This window comes from Sarcophilus harrisii, chromosome 3 (genome assembly GCF_902635505.1).
Source record: "Sarcophilus harrisii chromosome 3, mSarHar1.11, whole genome shotgun sequence".
Classification (NCBI taxonomy): domain Eukaryota; kingdom Metazoa; phylum Chordata; class Mammalia; order Dasyuromorphia; family Dasyuridae; genus Sarcophilus; species Sarcophilus harrisii.
The window spans coordinates 377,535,292-377,560,130 of record NC_045428.1 but is presented as its reverse complement, the minus strand read 5'-3'; the positions used below and the strand labels follow the sequence as shown (position 1 = coordinate 377,560,130).

Genomic DNA, 24,839 nt, shown 5'->3' with positions numbered 1-24,839 from the left:
TCTCTAGTGGAAGACTTTGGACTCATTTAAGATGCTTAATAGAATCTCAGTTCACCCATCTGTTGGTTCTACATTATTCAGAAGGCATATATATGCCTGTAGAGTGAGAACTTTAGGTCACATAATTATGAATCCCACTGATCTTTAAATGGGAAAAAACACATATAAACAAAACAAAACAAAAGGTTAATATTTTTCTACCTCAATGTAAGACTAAAAGCTAACTTACAAACCTGCAAGTGGCATCATTTGTGTGCCAATTTTTTCCAGTTTATTCAACCAATATTTACTCCATGCTTGTCAGGCCTAAGTCTCTGTCCTTTACACCACTGTATTAAATCTAAAAAGTTTGTTTTTCATTAGCTGAATTGTCAGATGTGAGTGCTATAAATTCATTGAACTGTTCTTCGTGGGGGAAAAAATGACTTGCTTTTTTTTTTTCTACAGGACAACAGCTTTGAGCAATTCATTATTAATTATTGCAATGAAAAACTGCAGCAGATCTTTATTGAACTCACCCTCAAAGAAGAGCAGGAAGAGTACATCCGAGAAGTAATGTCTAAATACTTTTTTAAAGTTTTTTTTTTTGTTTGTTTGTTTGTTTTTTGCCAGCACTAATAAATGTATAGGCATTTAAAATTCTAGATATAAACTACAATTTGTTTACTTGTACTATGTTTAAGACTATTGGATTTGGATGATCAGACTCTAGCATGCCATTCATGTTACTAAACTTATTGAATTTCAATTTAAAACTAATGCTTGTGCTGCCATCTGCCTTAGAGGATTGTGAGGAAAGCATATATAAAGTAAGTTATTGTTAATTTATTATGTAGTGCAACAGGAAGATCTCAAGAATAAAGCTGTGAAATAATATAGTATTTGGAAAATTGTCCTGAGAACCTGCTTTTATTGCCTTATTTCCTGAAGAAAAAAAAATTGTTTTCTAAAAATATTCATTTTAGATCACGAATAGGTAACTTCTGTTAGGTGCTTTCATCTTTTAGTTGAAAAAGAGAAATATTTTTATTCCCTGTTCCCCCCCCCCCCATCCCCTTCAGTGTTCATGTATTTTCAAAATATGAGTATAATCTTAGTTTGAAGAAACTTTGAAGTCTCCAGGACACCATTTTTTAAAAATTTTCCCCTGTTTAGTTACTTTATGCTTATTAAATAATACCCTTATTATAAGGGCAATGTAAGACCAAACACATACTGATTGTGTGACCCAATGTCCTAAGTAACTAAGATGCAAAATTTTATAGTAGTTGCCATCTGTATTGGTGGAGAGAATTTCCTCCCCAGAAAATACCCTTTACTAATGAAATCACAAGATCAATCAAAAACAGTTACCAGAAAAACTGCTCCATTATCACTTCTTCAGGTCCAATAAAAGTTGGTTATTTGTTCTCTTCAGCCTCCTTTGGTGTTCAACTCCCTTGTGGACATGGATTTTACCCTGACCCTGGCACCCCCCTCCATGTTGATTTTTCCAGTGTGGTAGTTTTCCTCTAGTGAACTCCTAAAGCAAAACATCTACTTTTTGCTTTGAGGATAAATTATAAATATTTTGTCTTTGTATTACAGGAAAGTCATTACATTAATAGTATGTTTTAAGTGTCTGGCACCTTCTGGCGGCATAAACATTTTATAAGCTGAGTCAATTCTCTTCCTGTCTTCTTGTCATAAGGAAAATGATGGAACTTTGATCTATAATTTAAAATTGTTTGTAGAGTTTGACTAGGACACTTCTACAAGTATATAGAAAGAACTGTAGTGTGGTGTATGAATTAAATTTCATGTCCTTAGAAGAAAAATAAATATTTATTCATGTGAAGCTTGAATATAAAAAGTGGAAATGGATTCACAATACATCTTGCATTTAAGTTTTGGTTATACTGATCTGATTGTTAGAAAAAGACTCATAGTTACATGCCTTTCAAAAACAAACTAATGTATACTGTGAACTAGCATTGGGTCATTTCACACTTGAAGTAGTTAATTATTATGTTGTTAGTATTCTAAAATATGTGACAAATCTTGATTTTTAAAAGTATATACTCAAGATTATGTCTATATTTAATTTTTCTCATGTTTGAAAAATCAGGACCAAAAAAGAGAAAAATCTAGGATCTCAGATATTTGGCTTTTAATTCTGACTTATTTCCTTATAAACATTGTAAGTATACACAAAGTATTATTGACCCAAGGATTCTCAGTATAAATATTTGGCCCCTTGCCAATGAAGTGCATGGGAAATTGACACAGATTGGAGAATGGAATGGAAAGCAAGCCTGGAAACAGTTCAAGGGCACTCATTTTGGTTAGATAATGTCAGTGGTGGACCACTTGATTCAGATAAACATCTGGGGATCAAAACCATGTTTATAAAACTGATTTGGTAAAGGTAACATAATGAAGAGAATCACTGAGATGAACAAGATCTGCATTATTGATGGCATTCTACATGAAATGTCTTTCTTTTTTTTTTAAGGATATAGAATGGACTCACATCGACTATTTCAATAATGCTGTAATTTGTGACCTCATAGAAAATGTGAGTACCTGATATGCGACTTTCTGAAAATTCCTTTGGTACAATAATAATCTTTAATTATAAATGAGAAGATATCATTGTATTGGGTTTTACAGTGACTAATTGATTCTAGGGAATTAGTGAATATGTTTGTTTAATACCAAGTAGAACAGTATCTGGATCCAAATATGTGCTGGAAAATTCTTGAGGCTCCATAACAGACACTTAAAACAAGGTGAATTGTTGGGTATAATTTTCTTTGGCAAACACTTCATTCCAGCACATTGAGTCTTGGAATACTCCTTAACTGCCTGGGCCTGTGTCAAATTCAAAAATCTGAGATCGAGGGTTCAGACTGCAGTGAGTTCCTGTTGTTTGCTACATCATTAAGTCCCCTTTGTTTTATGGTAGTTGCAGCACATCTCTGCAAAAGACAGGTTACTTCCAAGGTTCCCTTTAGAGCTTGTGCTCAGGAAATGGTGACGGTCTAGGAAGAGGATGGGAAGTAGTATAAGTAGATAACTTCTCCTCTGTCAGCCCTCGTTTAGGCATCTGCTTCATTCACTCCTGGGTGTGGACCCCAAAGCCAACCCAGAATCAGAATGGTCTTCTCAAAAAGGCTGTCACCTGATGGCACATACTCATTGTAGACCCAGCTGGGTATCTGGTGGCCATGAAACATGTCAGTTTGCTCAGTCTCTTTTTATATCATTAAAAGAACAGTTGCTGGATGTTTTATTTTCTTGCTATCTGAAAGCCATCCCTGGAGACATTAGTTCTAGACCACCTCTTCCCACAAAACTCATACTACATAAATACACATTAGTGTATACAAATAGACTAGTATATACATATCATTGTTTACCCTGTCAGATTTTCTAGAGTAAATAAAAATTAGCAAGATAGGATAGAACAGACTGGATCAAACCAGAGCACCTGGGTTCTTAACCCTGTCACACTAGCCTCAGAAGCCTTTCAGTACCTTCTCTCTGGAGCTTATTTGTAAAATAGTGGGCTGAATCATATGATCTGTAACATTCCTACCAGTTCTAAAATTCTCAGAACTTGAAGGTACAGTGATGCTGTGAAGTATTAAGCACATTAATATGTTTATTTGAAAAGGCTATCTATTTTCTAGGATACAAAAATCACCATATGTTTTAGGAAGCTTTCTGTCTCCATCTTGGGCTGCAGGAGTCCCAGAGTCTGGTTTCTTTTGATGTTTTGTTTTGTTTTTGCCTTGCTAGAAAAGATGTCCTAAAATGGAATGGGCTGTTTTAGAAGTTAGAAGGTTTCCCCTTTCCTACAGGTTTTTTAGGTAGAAGTTGGATGGCCATTTAAAAAAAGGATTTCTTTATGATGACTTCTGAAATCTCTTCCAACACTGAGCATTTATGGGAGATTCATCTGTTTATGGAAATCAGGACACTGATAAATACCAGCATGATATTCTGTATGCTAGAGTTAGAATAATAGCTCCTATTAGCATGAGTTTTTCCCTGTGTATGTTGATTTCTTGACAGTGATGACAAATAAAATGATGAGCTATCCTTTTTGACGTTATTCTGTGATGCCCTTCCCTTCCCTTTTCTTCTGAGTTATCTTTAAAATATGAGTGTTGCTATATCTCAAATTCAGTGAGTAAGGGTTCCCAAACTTGTGGGTACTTGAATTTTTCATTACTGTTTACAATAAACAGTAACTCATCCATTTTGTGACTAAATTAATTTGCTCCAACAATCATGACTTGTGAAATTCCTGACTATCACATTTCCTTTCTTAAATGTAACATTTACTTAATTACTTCCCTTTATGTTTTGGAGGGAAAAGCCCTGTGGTAATATGCTTATTCAATCAAATTATCTTAGCCCAGACTACCTGCCTTGTACAGCTGATGGAAGAAATGCATGTTCACCTAAAAAAGAACCTTGATACCTACAGGAAGTATTTCCTTCCAGCATTAAGTCCAGAAATCCTGTTGATTCTTGTTGCTATTGTAATTATATTGTATTTCAAGAGAGTCTGTACTTCCCCTTGGTTCCATCTGCAATGAATACATACTGTTGAAAGGATGTCCTGACTCCTGTGGGGAAGGTTAATGAGAGTAGGGAACTTTGCACTGATGGAAGTAGGTGGGGTTTTTTTTAAGTATCATAGGGCAGTAGCTTTGGCAGTTGAGGATGGCTATCAGCATCTCTTTAGGAACAGAATGACACATGAACCTGTTCATGAAGTATACAATTGGAGTTTTCCCATTAAATTTAGTTATGAGTTCCATGTCTCAGTTTTGGCATTTGGGATTAATGAAAAAGTGGAGATTCTGAAGGCACACAAAAGTAGTTTTTTCAAATCCAAAATAGTAAATAATTTTACATTTATGTTAAGGAGGAGAATAAGATTGTGAGCTATTTAAGCTTTAAAATGCACTAAAACTTTTGGGACACTGTGTATACAAATACATATGTGTGTATGACTGTGAACAAATATATATCCATAGCTCTGTATTTGTATATACATGTCTCATTTGGTGGAAAGCCTCCAGGGCAGGGAATTTTATTTCTGTCTTTGTATCTGAAGTTCTTGATACATAATTGTTTAATAATATATATTACATATGTACATACATACATACATAATACATATAATTAACATAATATATAATAATTTAATAAATATTTGTTGATTGATAAGTGTTGTTATTAAATTGGTTGGATTGAGCCTTTAGGGCTTAGTCTTTTATAGGGTCACCCTGAACAGTTACAAATACATACATTTGTGCATGTTTTTTTTTTTAAGTGAGTATTTTGTTCCATATTATCTGTTTGAGAAGTTTAATAAAAATCTGAAAAAAATTTCTCAAGTTTCCTTCCCAAAGTGAAAAATCAAATGGTGACTTGAAAAGTGTCTTTCATAGACTAACTCTCATTGAACTCTGCTGTGATTTGCTATCTTATAATATAAAAATAGAGCAATTAACATTGATTTCCATTTTCTAGATTAATTGCTATCTCACTTTAAAAAAATAAGCTTTAAATGAGGCTTTTTTAAATCAGTTAAATGATTAATCTCTACAAGATGTTAAGAAATCCATTCCTCTCCCCTGAAATGAATTTGGGTTAAGATCCCCAAATCCTATGACTCACGTCCTTCTAATCTTGAAAAAAAATTGGCCTCTGTGTTTTTGGATTTAAACACTTCTGAATAGCATGATTTTGTTTTTAAGTTAAATGTGTTTTAATGTACTCATTACAAATAATTATTAAAACAATTGACTGAGGAAGGAAGGAAACCTGTTTTTTTTTTTTTCTTTTTCTTTTAAACAATCACAGAATACGAATGGAATCCTGGCTATGCTGGATGAAGAATGTCTCAGGCCAGGCACAGTGACTGATGACACCTTTTTAGAAAAGCTGAACCAAGTCTGTGCTACCCATCAACATTTTGAGAGCAGAATGAGCAAATGTTCACGGTTCCTAAATGATACTTCTTTGCCTCACAGCTGTTTCAGAATTCAACATTATGCAGGCAAGGTATTGTATGAACCCCTGACTGTTGGGCCTCTCTTATTTTTATCTATGACAAGATTAGGTAGTCTTACTGCTCTTGATGGATTTCAAGGTTTTGAGGGCAAGAGTCCAAAAGTAAGAAAATGAATGAATAGTGAGTGTTTTCAGATCACTGAAAGTTCAACAAAAATCAGAAGCCCCAAACCCTGTAGAGTACATACCTTTAACATAATCCATGAGCTGGAAGACAGGCCAGTTTGCCTTAATACTAATAGCTAACATTTACATAACCCTCCTCATATATCTGGAACTCTGCTAAGTGCTTTTAATAAAAATGTCCTGATTTTTAAAAGGAATTCAACTTCGTTATTCTCAGATGGAACCATGTATCCCAAGCTATATTTTAGATGAAATATTAATTATTTTAATAATAAGCATTATTAGATGCTTATAAATATTTAGTAAATAAAATGAGTTGCTCTTAAACTAAGTATGTGAATTTTAAAAATTGAAAGCCATGATAGATAAACAATACATTCTCAAAAAGAAGTATAAGTAATGTTGTAAGAATTCATAATTCATTACCAATCCTTAGGAAAGCTTTAATGTTACTCATTACATAAGGAAGATAGTAAAAACTGATTTTGGCAGTCCTTTTATTAGCTTCTGAAGCCTTTGATTTGGGGAAGTTACTAATTTTAGCCAGTTTTTCTTTATTTACAATTATGACCCTAAAAATTTTAGGGGAGAAATTATTTGTAACTTCTTCCTCAGTAAGAAACATATACTAACATATATTCATTCATAACATGAACTAATATGCACTGAAAATTAGTGCAATTAAGCATTGAGATATTATTACATTTGTTCTATCTCTGATTTCTGACAAAAGTATGTTTCTTGATAACAGATATATTTTTGTGGTGCAAAATACCTAATTAAGAAAATACAAATAATATCTGAACCTTTTTCTCCCTTTGCCCAATTTTTGGTGTGATTCAGACTTATACCACATCGGACTTAAGTAAAATAGAACCTCAGAAGGTGTTTTTAGTCAGTAATAGAGTCAAGCTTGGAAAATGTTAAGATAGCATATTTAGAATTCTTGCAAATCTTGGAGGGTAAAAAAATATATATTTTGAGAGCTGTCTAGTTAGGCAAATGAAAGATAAACTTAGAGGTTTTCTTTAATGTTTGGAGCTAATTTGGTATTACTGTGTGACTAATGCATTGGGTGGTTTTATGGAGAGGTTTGTATCTGAAAAACAGTGATTATCTTGAAATTTTTCATTAAAGAATTTAATATTGTTGGATACAGCATACTGCCAACAACTTCAATGTATTTCTTACAGGTTATGTATCAAGTAGAAGGATTTGTTGACAAGAACAATGATCTACTCTACCGTGATCTATCTCAAGCCATGTGGAAGGCCAGTCACTCTCTGATAAAGGCATTGTTCCCTGAAGGAAACCCTGCCAAAATCAACCTGAAGAGGCCACCAACTGCAGGATCCCAATTCAAAGCTTCAGTAGCCACATTGATGAAGAATTTACAGACCAAAAATCCAAACTACATTAGGTATTTCAACCTTATCAAAAGCTCTAAAAAGTCATTTGTAAAAGCAACTCTAGAATAGTGATATCAAAAATCAAATAGAAACAAAACCCTGGAGACATATATTGATTTAGAAAACCTCAAATTAACATTATCTATATTGTATAATATTTTTACGTATTTTGTTAAACATTTCTCAACTACATTTTAATCTGGTTAGGTTGCTTTTGATCCTTCTGCTCTAGGGGGTAGAATATTTTTGTGTCATTTTTGTCTGCCCATAGTCTAATATATCTAATATATTCTTAAACTTGTTCCTGAATGGAGTTTTATGGGATATCATTACTGCAATGATAGTAATTCCTCATTTGTAATCATTAGTAGTTTTATCCTTGTTTCCAGCAGAAATTGTTCATTCTTCGTACTTGTCTCTCCAAGACTCAGTACATATTAGACATTTAAAAATACTTGTTGATTGAAATGAATGCAAAACTAGATGCAATTACAGATGCAGAGTTTGTTAGGAGGAAAGTATTTTGAGTTTTCCTTTGGGAGTTGTAAACCAAGAAGACAGAAAAAATGATTTTATATTTTGTTGAAGAATTCCCATCATAGGAATAAAAGAAACTCCCTTAAAAAGTTGCCCCTAGGCAACATAAGATTATTACAAATTCACTACTGCTTATGGATTTGGTAAAAACTCAGTCTTAGTATAGTAGGCTGTACATTTGGTGAGCTTTGTGCCAAAAGGAATGTTTCTAATGGAGCAAACAAAATATCAAATATCCAACCTCTTGAATTATTTTTGGTGGAGATTATTTTAGTAAGGCTACTGTACTAATAGGACCAATGAACAAAGTATCTTGTAGCCTAATTCATTATAGTTAAGGGTCTATCATAGACTACCTATATCTATAAATAATGTTGATAACAAGAAAAATATGATCTTTTAAAAAAAAAAAACTAAATAAATACTGTTGGCATTTTAAGTTGACAGTGTGATACTTTTAAACATGTAAGGAGAAGGTAAAAATGGCAGATCAAACTGAATGAAAAGGAGCTATAATTGTATAGATATTTATCAATGGTGTATCCTTGTGTGTGGAGTAAGGGCATGGGTGTGAGAGATTTGATAATCTCACTCTGGCCATAAACAATGGTAGATGTTTTTACAGTACCCATTCCCATGGATTTATTAATTTCTTTTAAGTGAATTTCAAATAAATTAAGAAAGCATAATTCATAGTTGCATGTTTTTATTTTGTAATATATGGAAAAAAATAGATTTGTAAAAAAAATGTAATTTGTCATTAAGTTATTTTTAAGGAACACTGCATGACTTAAAATCAAAATGCTCTTCATTTTTCAGGTGTATCAAGCCTAATGACAAAAAAGCTGCCCACATCTTCAATGATGCTCTAGTGTGTCACCAGATCAGATACCTTGGTCTCTTGGAAAATGTCCGTGTAAGAAGGGCAGGCTATGCCTTCAGGCAGGCTTATGAGCCTTGCCTAGAAAGATACAAGATGCTTTGTAAACAGACATGGCCTCATTGGAAGGGGCCTGCCAGGTAAGAAATTGGCATATTTCATCATGAACTTTTAGAAGGAGAAACACTTGTCTTTCACTTTGTGCTGTTCACCAAAATATTAAAGTGAAATTTTGACTCTGGTAATCATAACAATTGACATTTATACGTACTTTACCATAGTGAAAATAGAGTTTGATCCTCAGAGCAACTGATTTTTATGCTAAGGCTCAAAAAGTTCAATTGAAACAGCTTCTTAGTGGTAGAGCAGGAACTCAAAGAAGGAATGCAGACATCCAGGTTTAAGTGTCTACCTCGCTCCAAAACTGGTTAAGTTCAACTTTCCCTCTTTTTTCTTGATGCTTTTCATTTAATTTTGGAAACCAGAGAATTCTTCAATTCTATTTTGTTGGATTATATTATCAAAGAAAATTTTAAAATAGGCATATGACAGATGAAGAAAGAACTGATCTCCTAAATGAACTTTACAAAGCATCTCATTTGAACATGTCCATTTTATACGTGAAGCTATTGCAATCCAGAAAGGTGGAATCAATTAGTTATTGTCAGAGATGGGCAGTGATAAAACTTTGAGGTTATCAGGGGAAAAAGACTATTCTTTTTATTAGATAGTATTACCTCCGGTTTAGTTCAAATTCTTTTTAACCATGTGCTGTGCAAGGAGATATATACTGTTTTTGGTGCCAAGGATGATAGGAAGAAACAAAGACCACAAAGAAGGTAGTGTCCCCCTCTCAATGAGCTTACCATTTACATTTACCTCATTTTCCAAATGGAAGTCCACCAGCAGTTTTGAATGTTCACCTTGTGCCAATTGGTCACTTCACAGTTAGTTATAGAAAACCTTAGAAAGATGGTATGGGCTAATGGACAGTTCACTTTGACACCATATCAGAATGTTAATTTTCAAAGTATTATGCTATAAAATTCCTGTCTAGGAAAATAGATAATTTTGATTATATTAAGTTAAAAGGCTTTTGTACAAACAAAACTAATACAGAGAAGAAGAAGGGAAGCAATAAACTGGGAAAACATTTTTACATTCAAAGTTTGGATAAAAGCCTCATTTCCAAAATATATAGAGAATTAACTCAAATTTATAAGAAACCAAGCCATTCTCCAATCAAAGGATATGAACAGAAAATTTTCAGATGAAAAAATTGAAACTATTTCTAGTCATATGAAAAGGTGCTTCAAATCAATATTGATCAGAGAAATGCAAATTAAGACAACTCTGAGATATCATCACTACACACCTGTCAGATTGGCTAAGATGACAGGAAAGGATAATGACAAATGTTGGAGGGGATGTGAGAAAACTGGGACACTAATACATTGTTGGTGGAGTTGTGAACGGATCCAGCCATTCTGGAGAGCAATCTGGAATTATGCCCAAAAAATTATCAAACTGTGCATACCCTTTGATCCAGCAGTGCTACTACTGGGCTTATACCCCAAGGAGATACTAAAGAAGGGAATGGGACGAGTATGTGCCAAAATGTTTGTGGCAGCCCTGTTTGTAGTGGCCAGAAACTGGAAACTGAGTGGATGCCCATCAATTGGAGAATGGCTCAAGTATCGTATATGAATGTTATGGAATATTATTGTTCTATAAGAAACAAGCAGCAGGGTGATTTCAGAGCGGCCTGGAGAGACTTACATGAACTGATGCTGAGTGAAATGAGCAGAACCAGGAGATCTTATACATGGCAACAATAAGACTATATGATGATCAATTCTGATGGACATGACTCTCTTCAACAATGAGATGATTCAAAGTAGTTCCAATTGTTCAATAATGAAGAGAATCTGTTACACCAAGAGAGAGGACTATGGGAACTGAGTGTGGACCACAAGATAGCATTTCCACTCTTTCTGTTATTGTTTGCTTGCATTTTTGTTTTCCTTCTCAGGTTTTTTTTCTAGATCTGATTTTTCTTGTGCAACAAGGTAACTATATAAACATTTGTATATGTGTGTGTATATATATATATATATATATATATATATATGTATATATATAGGATTTAACATATAATTTAATATATTTAACATGTATTGGACTAGCTGCCACCTAGGGCAGGGGGTGGAGGGAAGGAGAGGAAAATTCGGAACAGAAGGTTGTGCAAGGGTCAATGTTGAAAAACTTAGCCATGCATATATTTTGAAAATAAAAAGATAGAATTTTAAAAATTCCTGTTTAGGATGAGGGGGGAGAAGTTGAATTAGATCAGGTCAGTATTATACTAATGCTATCCTTCTCTGAATTTAGGTGACTTTGTATCTTTGTGTTTAATTTTTTCCTACCTGTGAAACAAAGGCAGAGTGGATAGAAAGCTTGAAATCGGGAAGACCTGGATTTAAGTCCTGCCTCTAATTTAGATTGTCAAACTTGGGCAAGACGTGGCATCTCTTGATGCCCTCAAGCAAACACATGATAATATATTATAAAGAGCAGATGCTGGGTAAAGGGAACTTCCTTATTAAGAGTTGCCCTTTACTACTGAAACTATAGGCCTAGTTTAGCATAAACATACATGGAGGAGGAAGAAGAAGAAAGCCCAAGGAAAGGAAGAAGAAGAAACAGGAAGAGGAAGGGGAGAGGAAAAAAAAAGAGGAGAAAGAATAAGAATAAGAAGAGGAGAAGAAGGAAGGAAGAAAGAAGAGGAAAAAGAGGTGGAAGAAGAAGAGGGAAGAAGTGGAAGAAGAAGAGGAAAAAGCAGAAGAAGGAGGAGGAAGAGGAGAAAGAAACAAATAAAAGATTGCAAACAATTTGCAAACAGTTTTTGCATGCCTAGAAATTCTGTATCCTGAGTTTCCCACCACCTGGCACTTTTTCTCTAGCCTTGTTTCCCCACTCATCCCCCTAGGGGATGGGAATGTTCTAAAAATACTTTCAGTGGGTTAACTGAGGGGGCTCAGAATAAATCCTTGTACACATTTGACAATCCTCTTCCCTGCATTGCATAATCCCTTCTGTGCAAACCCACCTCTGAATGGTACATAAATACTGAAACATGTATGCAGGGTATTGCTATTATTGGCCAAATGCAAGAAGAAATTGGCTGCAATTCCAGGTTTTCATTTAAAAATCAATGATAAACCTAAATAGACTAGTATATACAAGGGATTAAGAGGATTTGGTTTAATCTATGATAGTAAGACTCTGATAGTCATTCTCCTTGAAAATTGGGGGAGGGGAGTATGGGAGGAATGAAATAAAATAAATGAAAGGGCTAAAAGAAGCCTTTTTAAAACAAGCCTAAAAAAATAAAGTTGACACAGAGATTTTTTCCCTTAGCACTCAGTCAATAACATAAATGCATAGTCACATGAACAGTGGTTTAAATATTGCTTTTTGTTTGCTTGCCCTATTTTCTATTATATTTCATTGCTTCTTGTTTGTAGAGCTGAATCCTTATAAACAGAGAGGTGGTTCGATATGGTGGATACAAGGTTGGCCTTGGAGTTTAGACAATATAGGTTCAAGTGTCATCTATGTGGCCGTGGGCACCTTGGTGGCCAAGTAGCGTTTGAAATTGCCATAACATCTGTATAGGTAGGAAGAGGTGCTGCTTAGACTGATGAAATCTTAGATCTGAACCAATCAAAAATGCCATTACAAGTTATTTAAAAAATAGAATTACTTTTAGAAATTTCTTGCAATAAAGATTTTTTTTAAGAACAGTGCCATTTTAAACATGAAATTTTTTTTTTCCTGTACTCGAATGATATAAGACAGAATAGTTTGTTTAGAAAGAAACTAGACGTCTCCTAGATAAAAAGTAGGGGAAAAAAAAAACAAAAACCTTATTCCTTTTTTTTTTTTTTTTTTTTTCCTTAGAGCTGGTGTGGAAGTTCTGTTTAATGAACTAGAATTCCCTGTGGAAGAATACTCCTTTGGTAGATCAAAGATATTTATCCGGAATCCAAGAACGGTATGTGACCCAAACCATCTTCTTAGAGGTTTTGTAGATTTGTGTCAGCAGGTTCATAAAGAAAAACTAACAGTACCTGGAGGGGCAATGGATAGAACACAGGCCCTGAAGTTAGTTAGGAGGATCTGAGTTCAAATGTGACCTCAGACCCTTGAAACTTAGTAGCTGTATGATCCTGGATCCTCATTTAACCCCAGTTGCCTTGGGCTCCCCTCCCCCCCCCCCCAAAAAAAAAAAATCCACAAACCATTACCTGGAACATTACTAATACACTAATTGGGGGGAAATATATCCTCTCTTTTTTAATACCTATATGGATCTATTACTGTTTTGGGCAGAAATTTTCACACAACTTATAGACTACAAAATGTTTTTAAAGTTTGGGGTATTTTTTAATAATATATAAAATGAATATTTTTAATGAAAATGGAAAAACCTGAATATCTTTGATTTATTAATTTTTGTATAGCAAAATTTAATATAATTTTATCAGAATGTTCACATCCATCAGCCACTGTGTAAAAAACTATTTTTCCTTTCCTGATGATGTTGTCACCTTCACCTTCATAATATGAGGCTTTTAGTCTCTCACATAGCTTTGAGTTTCTGCTGCTATATTATTTTGATAAAGCAGTCACCCCAGTTATTACTGCTTTCCATTCCATTAGAAAAGATGAAAGCTGCCTATTTAATTTCTGAGAAGGCCCCGTGGCTAGTCAGGATTACACGGTCCAATCCAAAAGTAGTTGATAAATCAATTGGAATATGTAGAGCATCAGGAAAGGAAAACAAAAAGTAACTATTTTAAATACTGACATACAACAACAGTGTTTTTATTTTTTTAACTTTAATTTTTTTCTGGTTATACATGTATATTTTTTCCCCTAAAACACATGAATCATGTTAGGAGAGAAAAATCAGAACAAAACAGAAAAACCATGAGAGAAAAGGGAAAAAAAGTGAACATAGCATGTGTTGATTTACATTCAGTCTCCATTGTTCTCTCTCTGGTTGTGGATGTCATTTCCCATCCACAGTTTATTGGGATTGCCTTGGATCACTGAACCATTAGGAAAAACTAACTCTTTCATAGTTGATCAATGGACAGTCTTGCTGTTATTTTATGCAATGTATTCCTGATTCTGCTTGTTTTGCTCAAAATTAGTTTGCGTAAATCTTTTCAGGCCTTTCTAAAGTCAGCTTGTTCATTATTTTTTATCGAATAATAATATTCCATTATCCTTCAAATACCACAACTTGTTCAGCCATTCCCAGTTGATGGGTATCTACTCATTTTCCAATTCTTTGCTACCATAAAAAAAAAAAAAAAAAAAGGCTGCTACAGGTCTTTTTTTTTTTTTTTTTTTTTTTTGAACATGTGGGTCCTTTCTGCTCTTTTATGATTTTCTTGGAATACAGACCCAATAAAGGCACTAATGGCAGTATTTAAAAAAAAAAATTTCTCTGCGTGGCAGCAATTCAGTGTGTACAAGAACATCTTGGTCACTGGGTCTTCCTCACATCCACACCAAGAGAGAACACTAGAAAAAAGTCAATATATTCATGTAAAATTTGAATTATAGAATACTTTGCAGTAGAGTTCTATTATCTAAAAGTCATATAGAAACTAGAATGAGGCTAACAAAGGACCCTTAATGGGCCTACCTTTAATGGTTTGATCAGAATAACATATAATTAGCATAGCAATGATTGGGGACTTTTATGCAGTGCTTTGAGGTATATAAAGTACTTGCTTCACAATAATATTATCTTGATTTTTCAGGTAAGGACACTGAGGCATAAAAAAAATGACCAAGGGACTTATCTCTGGTTTTAAATAAACTATAAATGACAGAACTAAGATTCTTTTTAAACTTCCTATTTTCCCCAACATTTGTAAACAGTAGGTCTTTAATAAATATTCATAGGATCATAATATTTCACTCTGGAAAGCAACTTAAAGAAAACTCAGCCCTACTCCCTCAAGTTTAAAGATGAAGCCCCCAGAGAGAGGAAGCTTCTTTAAGCTCACAAAGTAGCAAAGCTGAGATTTGAACCCAGGTCCTCTGCCTCAAAATTACTGAACAATGCATTTAATTTAATAAATTTTACAAATAAAAAATTTAAATTATCCCTAGTGAGAATTGCCAGAGAACAAAATATATTTTACTTTTTTCAGTATTTACTAGCATAATTTTTGCATAAGCTAGTCCCCAGTTTGTTATAAAACTAAAATATTTAAATGTTCATGTGATTCAACATTGTATCATTATATTCTTTAAAATTATCATTATATGTGATGTTCTGGGTTTAAATAGTCTTTTTAAAAAATATATGTATAATTTACTCAACAGTTATTCAAGTTAGAAGATCTGAGAAAACGACGCCTTGAAGACCTGGCCACTCTCATTCAAAAAATTTTTCGAGGTTGGAAGTGCCGGACACATTTCTTGTTAATGAAAAAAAGTCAGATTGTTATTGCTGCCTGGTACAGAAGATATTCGGTAAGCTAGCACTCTTTAAACACGTGGTCTTCCTTACTGTATGATAAATTGTTTTGACTTTAACCTATGTTCATTTTTCTTATTTGTAAAAAAGGGGAAGTTTTCCTAGATATTACCGGATGTCTTCCATTTCTCAAATCTATGAAATCATGGCCTGGGAAATCCACACCAGGATTTTGGTCACCAAAAAATGGAATCTAATATCACTGATCTGACAGTTTGAAATCTCTTTTTCAAACACTCCATTTTCATGCATTGGAAAGAATAAAAATAGTGCTTTATGATTGACAAACTACTGCACATGTTATCTCAGGTTGCAAACCTGGGCTGAAATTTTTTTTTTCCCCTTTGGATTCTTGAGAAAATTCATCTGTGTTGATAATATGTGCAAAGGAATGCTTATCTGATTGAATAAGGATTGTATTAATGAATTAGAGATTTATCATTACAAATAATCAGATTTCAGGTACCTGTTCCTCCTTTTTTTTTTAAAAAAACACCTTAGCAAGTGATTTGGAAAATGGAAATTTGAATGTGTATATCTTCTTTGAAGCACTGTAGCTATCAACACTAAGACCATATTAAATCAATGACAAATTTTGTTTATATGCTCTCACAGTGCCTTTTAGTACAATACAAATGATCTTGAAGTTTTGAGAATTAATGAAGTATTTAACTACTTATTGATTTGCTAGGCAGCAAAAGAAAATCTGCTTGATGTTCAGCCCTCTGAAGACATAGTATTTGTTTGATTTAATATAGTGCAGTCATACACAGTAGAACTTCAAATATGAATGTGTGTAGACAAGTTAATGCTTATTTCATTCACAGTATTTTCTTAAAAGATGGATTGTTTGGTTTCATTATTACTAGATGATCCTGCTTTAATGGATTTCCCACTGGGGAGAACTCTAGTTCCACTTGACTGGATTAAAAATTATTATGCTGTGCTTTGTATTTATTTGAGCTAATAAAATAGTGTACAGTCAGATCTTTGGAGGCCTATAGTATTATTTCCTAGTTGAAATCATAACTAGAGATGAAAATTAGAACATACAATAATAATATGGCTGTTGTATTGTTAATTGGGGTGGTAGTTGGATGTCTAAGTAAGATTAATCTTTTAGGATTTTAAGTGCTAAGAATGGCCCATTTTCCAAGGATAAACTAAATTTTTCTATGGACCCATGATCCCATTTCATTACTAAACATAAAATTACTCATCTAATCTAGTTACTATACTATGTATTTTCCTTCTTTTATTTTATGGCTGTTATTTTTATTGGGGATAATATTCTGAAAAATTTTCATTTATTTAAGAAATCAGATTTATGGGATTAAGTTTTAATTCATTTTACAAAATGGGTGAGAGAGATCTTGAGGGTTTAGAATTAGTAAATCTTGAGAACTAATTGATTATAGTACTGGTGAGGGACAGGAAAAAAAAATCAAAAGATTATTCTGAGGTGACAAATCTGAATATTTCCTATAGAAAACAGGCAGGTTTAAGGCAAAGAATTCTGCTTTGAGATGTCCATGAGGTAAAACTATCCAGTGGGTAGATAGATGGTGATGCAGGACTGGAGTGGAAGAGAGATTAGAGCTGAATATTAATTGTGGAAATCATGTATAGATAATTCATGTTGTAGGAACTAATTATATCACTAAGAGAGGGTGTATAAAATGAGAAGGACAAAAAAGATCTTTAGGTAATATCTGCCTGGTGAACGGGAGATAGTTGATGCTTACTTAACATGGTAGCTTTAGAAGGAGCAGAAAGACAGGTAGAAGGAGAATTGGGAAACGTGTCTTCCACTCACTGAAACCAAAGGAGAGAGCATTACGTGAGCAATAGGATCAAATGCTTCAAAGAAGAGAAGTCAGAGAGGATATGAAGATAAAGGAAAGGCTGTTTGATTATGACTGATAGTTCCATCATTACTGCTGCACATAGAGGAAGAGGTGTAAAGGGAAGAGGAGACAGCAAGCAATCTGAAGGCAGAGAAGATAGAGGAACTCATTTTCTTTCATCTTCTTCTCCATCCCAAGAATCAATATTTGTTTTTGTTTAGCCCTAAAGCTTATATATTTCATGGATCTGTAAGTAGAACTAATATCCTTATTTTTTTATTCTTTTTTACCTGCAGCAACAAAAGAAATATCAACAGATAAAGAGTTCTGCCATTGTGATACAGTCTTTCATTCGAGGATGGAAGGTGAATTTGACTGGAATGTGATTTCCTTATTTGGAATCTTTACACTCTTTATGATGGATCCCTAAAGGTGTTTGAGGAGGAGGAGGAAGTCTTCTAATTCTCAACTCTACTGCCTTAATCAAGCTGGTGACCTTTATGCCAGATTCACTCTGTTTTCTGAGAAAGACTTGGGTAGAGTCAGTGATTAAAAAAAAAATTACCCTGTCAAAAATACCCTGTATTTGGGAAGCTAAATTTCTCAGCAGTAAGGCCACATTGTCTTAATTTTTAAAATTGTTGTTGTTTTATTATATTTTTATTTATTTTGTTAACTATTTCTTAATTACATTTTAACCTGATTCTGGCCATGCTGGGGCATGTTTGATACCTCTAGTTGAGAAGGCCTCACTCCCATGCCCTTAAATCCTGCCAGGTTGTGGGGCACCTCCATTTTTTCCTTTCTTCTGTCTTTACTCTCCAGTCAAGGATGCCTGAATTATCATAGAGTGATTATGTTCTGAGTCCCAGATCAGTTCTAGAGGAATCATTGGTCAGTTGCCTGCTTTTACTTCTTTCCTACCAAATTCCAGGGCTGTTCTAATGTCCTTGTTCCAAGATACCTTAGGCTGTTATTTGTCCATTGTTTGCCCCAAAATACCCTGGCTCAGGTGTGGATAAAACTTTTTGATAACGGCTCAAAACTCTGAGGCCATCTTCAAAGTTGTGGAATTTCTGTAGGCCTTGGGAATGATTGACCTTTGTAAGGGACTGCTAAGACTGATTATCCTAAAAGCAAAACACCCTTCACTGTAGCAAATGCCGAAGTGGAACTCAAGTCCAATTAATAATATAATATTGTTCCTCCCTGCCGTCATTCCTAATTCTGGATCCTACCACCATCAATCAACCCCAGTATTCATATCCAGTTTGTTCTGTTGTTATTCATTCCAATGATAACTTCTCTTCCCACTTGATAACCACATTTACCCACCTTTCTTTCCTTAACCTACTCCCCAAGATTCCAGCTCCCTTTTTTGTGTATATCAGCCCAGCCTTGGCTTTCAGCAATTTTCTGGATGAACGTCATGCTTTTGCTCAACCTCTGCCAAATTCTTTGTTCTTTGTGCTATACAAGCAGATTTTTTGTTTGTTTTAATAGAGGGACATCAGACAAAGGAGACATCCCTTTCATGCAAACTGGTGGTTATTCTTCCTTTTTTTTTACATGATCTGTCTACAAGTTGCAGTGATTTGCCCGAGTTTGTCTGATGTGTAAGGACAGAGCTAGTCAAAACTTCCTTTCTCTACTCAAGTGATGTCATAGTTCAGTCCTTCTATCTGAGCATTGTATAGCTGGGACAGATGCTGCTCTTAGTTACCATCATCACAGTCAGCATAAGGACACCCCAGATCTGTCAGGAGGAAACACATTGTTTTTCCCAAGACACCAATGAGTCGTTAATGTTGTTTCTGTTCTGTATAAAATACAGAAAAAAGTTGGTCATGCCAGAAATGGAGATGCAGACACGTTATATTTCACACATCACTGCTAAATGGGATCACACTGCCAATAACCCATAGGACAACTAGTGTCCCATTAGCCCACTTTCTGAGAACCACTGAATCACCATAGAGTAGATGCAGATCCTTCTCTTAAGTGTTGGTTTTGCCATTTATGAATGTCAGGTTCTTCTAGTCTGCCCTGGAGCAGGAGCAATAAGATATAGAAAGAAGACTGGACATAAAGATATATTGGTGTGGAATTACTGGTTGAATGATCAGAGACAAATAAATCAATTCATTTCTGGTTAATCATTTGTAAAATAGAATTAGAACACTTGGGACTTCTTTCCCCACAGAATTGTTGTGAAGACTTGGCCAATGCATTTTTTGACTCTCATAAAATTCTAATGGTGGTGAAATAACATTAGTTCTTCTAAAAATAAGCTTTTGAAAAATAGAATTAATTTTTAAAAGTGCTTTTATTTGGTATCTTTCATTTTCCCATCATCTAAATTTCTGAACATAGTCCTTTCTCTCACATCCCACCCAGAAAGTCATCCTTTTTAACAAAAAATAAAAAGGAAGGAAACTGTTTAGATTAAAACTGAGAACCACATCAATGGAATCTTGAGAGTATATGAGATGTTTCTGAATTCATCATCCCCTTCCTCTCTCTACAAGGAGGTGGTGTTTTTTTCCCATCTCATCTTTGTGGTTGTTAAAGGAGAAGGAATGGATGGTCATGGTGATGTCTTAAAATTTTTAAAAATTATCTTCATTTTAAAAGTAACTATATTGCACCTCCTAGGTGCCAGACACTGCACTGAGCACTTTTTTTTTTTTTTTTTTTTTTTTTACAAATATTATCTCATTTGATCTTCACAACAGCCTTGGGAGATGGGAACTGTTTTTATCCTCACTTTTCAGTTGAGTAAACTAAGGCAAACAGTTTAAGTTTTAAATGGGATGGGAGATAATCTGTTTTAATTTTAATTTTTTTTCCCTTTTGATTCACCTTAGGCTCGAAAGATTCTGCGTGAATTAAAACATGAGAAGCGCTGTCAGGAAGCTGTTACCACCATTGCTGCTTTTTGGCATGGTACACAGGTAGGCAGAGCCAACAATTTGGGGAGAGACACGGGAGCAGAATTGTGGTCCCTCCCTAATAAAGAACGGATAAATACATCACTTGCTCACACTCCCCAAACTTGCATTTATTTCCCTTTTTGCTGCTTGCTTGTTTTTCAACAGTTTGGGCGTGGAACAGCAGCACATGCTTTCAAGTTAACTGTTTTATACTGACTCGTTTCTCTCTTTCTTTTTTTTCTTTCTCCATTGGGAACCAGCAGTAACCATTTCTGCCTTAAACTTTTCTATAACTCCTTTTCAAATACACCACAGGCGCGAAGGGAACTGAGACGACTGAAGGAGGAGGCTAGGAATAAACATGCTATTGCTGTTATTTGGGCTTACTGGCTTGGACTTAAGGTACTTCACGCACACATTCCATCACTTCCTTCTGTGACCTGATGGTCCGCAAGCTTATTCAATAGCATATAGAGAGGATTAATGACTAATATTGAAGTTGGCTAATATTGGTGCATGCATTTGATGCCACAAAAAGATTTTTAATGTCATTAGTGTTTGTAGTAAATTCAAGCATGTCCAGGCATAGTACTAATGGCTTACTAATGAATTGCTAGTGTAGAATTAAAAACATGTTATAAATTTAAAAGAATAGGTTTTTAAATTGTTTGAACTAAAATGGAGCATGCATGTTTCCCTTGGCTATTTGCCATTATGTGTAACTTTCTATGGTAATTTGCTTTTTAAATGTGGATTGTATCTCATGCAATCTCTTTACAGTGGAAATGCTTTAAAAAAAAACTTTTAAAAAGCACATACGTTTAAGAGAAGTTTAAAAATGAAATTATTTATCAGGCCTATGAGGCGACTATCAGCTATCAGGTAGGAAACATTACGAATATAAAATATTATCATCAGAGTTTAAACAGAATGCTGTTTCCATGCAAAACTAGGCTTATGACCCCCAAGGAATCCCCGGAATTTCAGCATCAGCTGTTTGTTTTCAGAAACAAAGTCCTCCTGAAATACTCTTGCTAATCCCCAGGCTAGAGTTGTAGGCTGTGTGAACACTGAAAATACTCCAGGGAGCAATATTTTAGATATTCTATTACTTTAAACAACTGAAGGTCTCTTTGCTCAAAATTCGGATTTCTTTTTAAAGTTAAAATTGTTGCTGTGGCCCTTCTAAGGTAGCTTGATCTGATGAATAAAGCGTTGGACATAGGAAGACCCTGCTTCAAAGCCTACATCTAACACAAACTTTCAAATGCTCTACAATATCAATTATTATTACTACTATCACTGCAATTTAATGAGAAAAGTCATACAAAGAGCTCAGTTATCTAAAGTAGATTTACACACACCCTATTATAGTATAGATGCATCCATAGGGCATTTATTAAAAGTATACTATGTACCAGGCTTCATGTAATCACTTGGGATACAAATAAAAGTAAGACAGCCCCTACATTCATGGACTTTTCATTCAAATAATTACATACAACACATAAGTGGGAAGTTAAAATGGGGACAGGGCACAGCAGAACTCCACATATCAAGATATCTCAGCCCAGTTGGCACAGTTTACTTAGTTTGTTTTAGAATTTCATGACGACATGAAGTATTTCTTCATGTAAATCAAAGTTATTTTCATCTATTTTTGAGTCAAAGAAATGTTTCTCAAAATTCCATCTGTAATTGGAACTGTAGTTATTTGAGACCTATAGTCTAGAGTGAACTACATGATTCTATACTTGAATCACACATATCTACTTCCTTTTTTTTCTTTTATATGGTATTTTCCCCCAAATACATGCAGATAGTTTTCAAGATTCACCTTTGCAAAATCTTGTGTTCCAAATTTTTCTCCTTGTCTCCCTTCTCCACCCAAGATAGAAAGCAATCTGATTATATCTACCTCTTTTGAGATGTACACATAAAGAGAAACACGCCAACCATTCATTTTATATGAAAATTATTAATAGTGTAAGTACGTGGCTATAGCCACATTGTTGAAAAAAAATCATTGTTCCTATTGAAGGTTTAACATAAATACATCTTAATAGTTGAACCTTTACCAAATAACTAAAACAAAAATCTTATGAACTTTTAAAAAGGAGAAAGTAAAATTCACCATTTTGTGTACAATTTCAAAAAATTTCCAATATTGTCTTCCATGCAGTCATTAAAACATCATTTTCTTTTCTGGTATAACAAATACTTTAAATTAATTTAAAATTGATTGTTTATAGTTAACTTTAAAACTTGGCAATTTCTTCATTTTTTTTCTTTTTCCAAACTCAGTTTTCCAAACTGAGGTTTGAAGTTCATTTCACTATATTTCCTTTTATACCTAGCTATAATAGCAACTGAATTCTCATAAAGAATATTCAGATTATTATTCTTAATTAATACAATAAAATTTTTTAATATAAAGGTCAGTCTTCAGGGAAACAACCTTTATTTGTACTTTCCCCTTTTGTAGTCACTGTTAAGAGTGTTTCCTTTTAAAAATCTTACTTTTTAATTAATAAAACCAAAGGCATATGGCTTCTTTTGTCCTTTGTCTTCCTAATGTCTTATGGGCTAATTGTGTAAGGAATACAAAAGAATAAAAAAGAAAGGAAAAAAAAGAGGGAAGGCACAAGACAAAAAGGAAAAGGGAAGAGTGGTAGAATGTGGTCATTCTCTGGCCTTATATACCCCAAGTGGACTCTTGAAGAATCTTGTTCCATTGAAAATACTAGTGATCTTTGCACCATTTTCACATTCATTCTTTGGGTTTAAATGGTCATATCCTATTCTTTCATCATTCTGTAACCTTTATTCATAAATCAGCTGTTCTGTTTTGGAGTGCTTTTTTCTGGACATTGTGCTATCTGCATTGGGCTGTCTCTTTTATTCACTATCTAAACCTTTTAGGCTCGAAGGGAATTGAAACGCTTGAAGGAGGAGGCTAGGCGTAAGCATGCAGTTGCTGTCATTTGGGCTTACTGGCTTGGACTGAAGGTACTTTCTCAAACACTCCTTCTCAACAATCAACTCAGTAAAGCGTGGCACCTACTAACATCATCAACTGGTTTTTTTGTCAATTTTTTTTTTGTGCTTGCTATTGATCTGCATTATCTTTTAAACTCCAGTCTTAATTTTTTTTTTCTTTTGGGGGCATAAGCCATGTAAATGACTTTCCAATTTTAATAAATATTTTGATAATCTCTGTGACATATTTTAGAATGATCTTTAGAGACATTTTTATTTCATCAGACTTCTAACATTGATTCAGTTCAATTAAATAAGTCAACATCTTTTAATAGTGTTTCCTCTATTCCTTTTATCAGTCTTAATTTTAATGCCTTAAGATTTATAGAAAAGAAACCCCCAAAGCACAGCTTTCCCTAAAACACCCATCAGAGAGCAAGTTCAATATGTAATTCAAATCATGCTTCACTACATTTCTACATTTAGATGAAAGAAAGGCAATCTGTGTTCGCCCTGGAGGCTTGGCTAATGGACCACTCACATTAAATCAGGACACTAAATTCAGAAAATGTGTTTGCTTTAAAGCAAGTGTTATGGCATTAGAATCATGGTGTACAAACTAAATATTGCTTTAGACTTTAGAAAACTTTCCAAATGATCCACTCTGGGGCATTTTAAATATTTTTTCCTTTCTTAAGATGTGTGTCAAAATTGTTCAAGCTCTGTTGAAATTTGTAAGTACCAAAATAACTTTGTTCCTCTAATTTTGAATGCCAAATAAAGCTTAAAACAGGGAGATAATGTTATCCTTCTCAGAATCGTTTACCAGTCTCCTGGTAGAGTTTCATCATCAAGTATCAGTAAAAGAGATATTTCCTATAGAATGCAGAGGTATGTATTCCAAGTGGCTATTTTTTGCATAGGTGGAGATGCCAATGGAGTTAAGCCCTGGAACATTGCTGACCCTCTTCAAGGAGATATATCATCACTCCAAAGAGTTTAATCCAACTTTCTCTCCAGGAAAAAAGCAAGCAGATTAGGAATGCCTGTGGTCAATATATATGTTTAGGCTTTAAGCCAGACCCAAAATTTGAGAAGAAGAGAAAAAATTAGCCTTAGGAGATCATACTAGTTTTTTAAATGACCTCAAACATTTCCTAGAACCAATAGCCCTTTTGTAATCCACAATATTCTTCTAGTAATTCTGCATGAACACAAATTATGAAATAGCATAGTCTTTAATAATTTAAAATGAAGAATTACCCATCAGGATACACACCCACATGGCAGATGTGATTATGTCATGTTAAAATACCAGCAAAAAAAAAAGTTTATGTTAAAAAAAATGCCAGAAGTAACTTTATAAGAAAAATTTATGAATGAAAAAAAGAAGCTAGTTGTGTAGCAGACAGCCAGGTGATAGATGACCCAGAATCAGGAAGTCTTGAGTTCAGATTTTGACCTCAGATGCTTCCTTGCTGTGTGTCT

General features: G+C 34.1%; 1 protein-coding gene across 5 annotated transcripts in view; it reads left to right on the top strand.

Annotated features, from left to right (window-relative positions):
* Positions 1 to 24,839, top strand: part of MYO1B (myosin IB) — a 197,362-nt gene that overhangs the window by 151,912 nt on the left and 20,611 nt on the right. For 3 of the 5 annotated variants that reach the window (XM_023499351.2, XM_012544877.3, XM_023499350.2), the window contains exons 14-24: positions 448 to 552; positions 2,495 to 2,557; positions 5,866 to 6,066; positions 7,395 to 7,621; positions 8,967 to 9,167; positions 12,991 to 13,084; positions 15,439 to 15,588; positions 17,736 to 17,804; positions 20,307 to 20,393; positions 20,688 to 20,774; positions 23,295 to 23,381. In XM_023499351.2, coding sequence (XP_023355119.1) covers positions 448 to 552; positions 2,495 to 2,557; positions 5,866 to 6,066; positions 7,395 to 7,621; positions 8,967 to 9,167; positions 12,991 to 13,084; positions 15,439 to 15,588; positions 17,736 to 17,804; positions 20,307 to 20,393; positions 20,688 to 20,774; positions 23,295 to 23,381 — 1,371 coding nt within the window. The remainder of the gene's footprint in view (positions 1 to 447; positions 553 to 2,494; positions 2,558 to 5,865; positions 6,067 to 7,394; positions 7,622 to 8,966; positions 9,168 to 12,990; positions 13,085 to 15,438; positions 15,589 to 17,735; positions 17,805 to 20,306; positions 20,394 to 20,687; positions 20,775 to 23,294; positions 23,382 to 24,839) is intronic. The other 2 variants (XM_023499352.2, XM_012544878.3) reach the window with 2 other exon arrangements.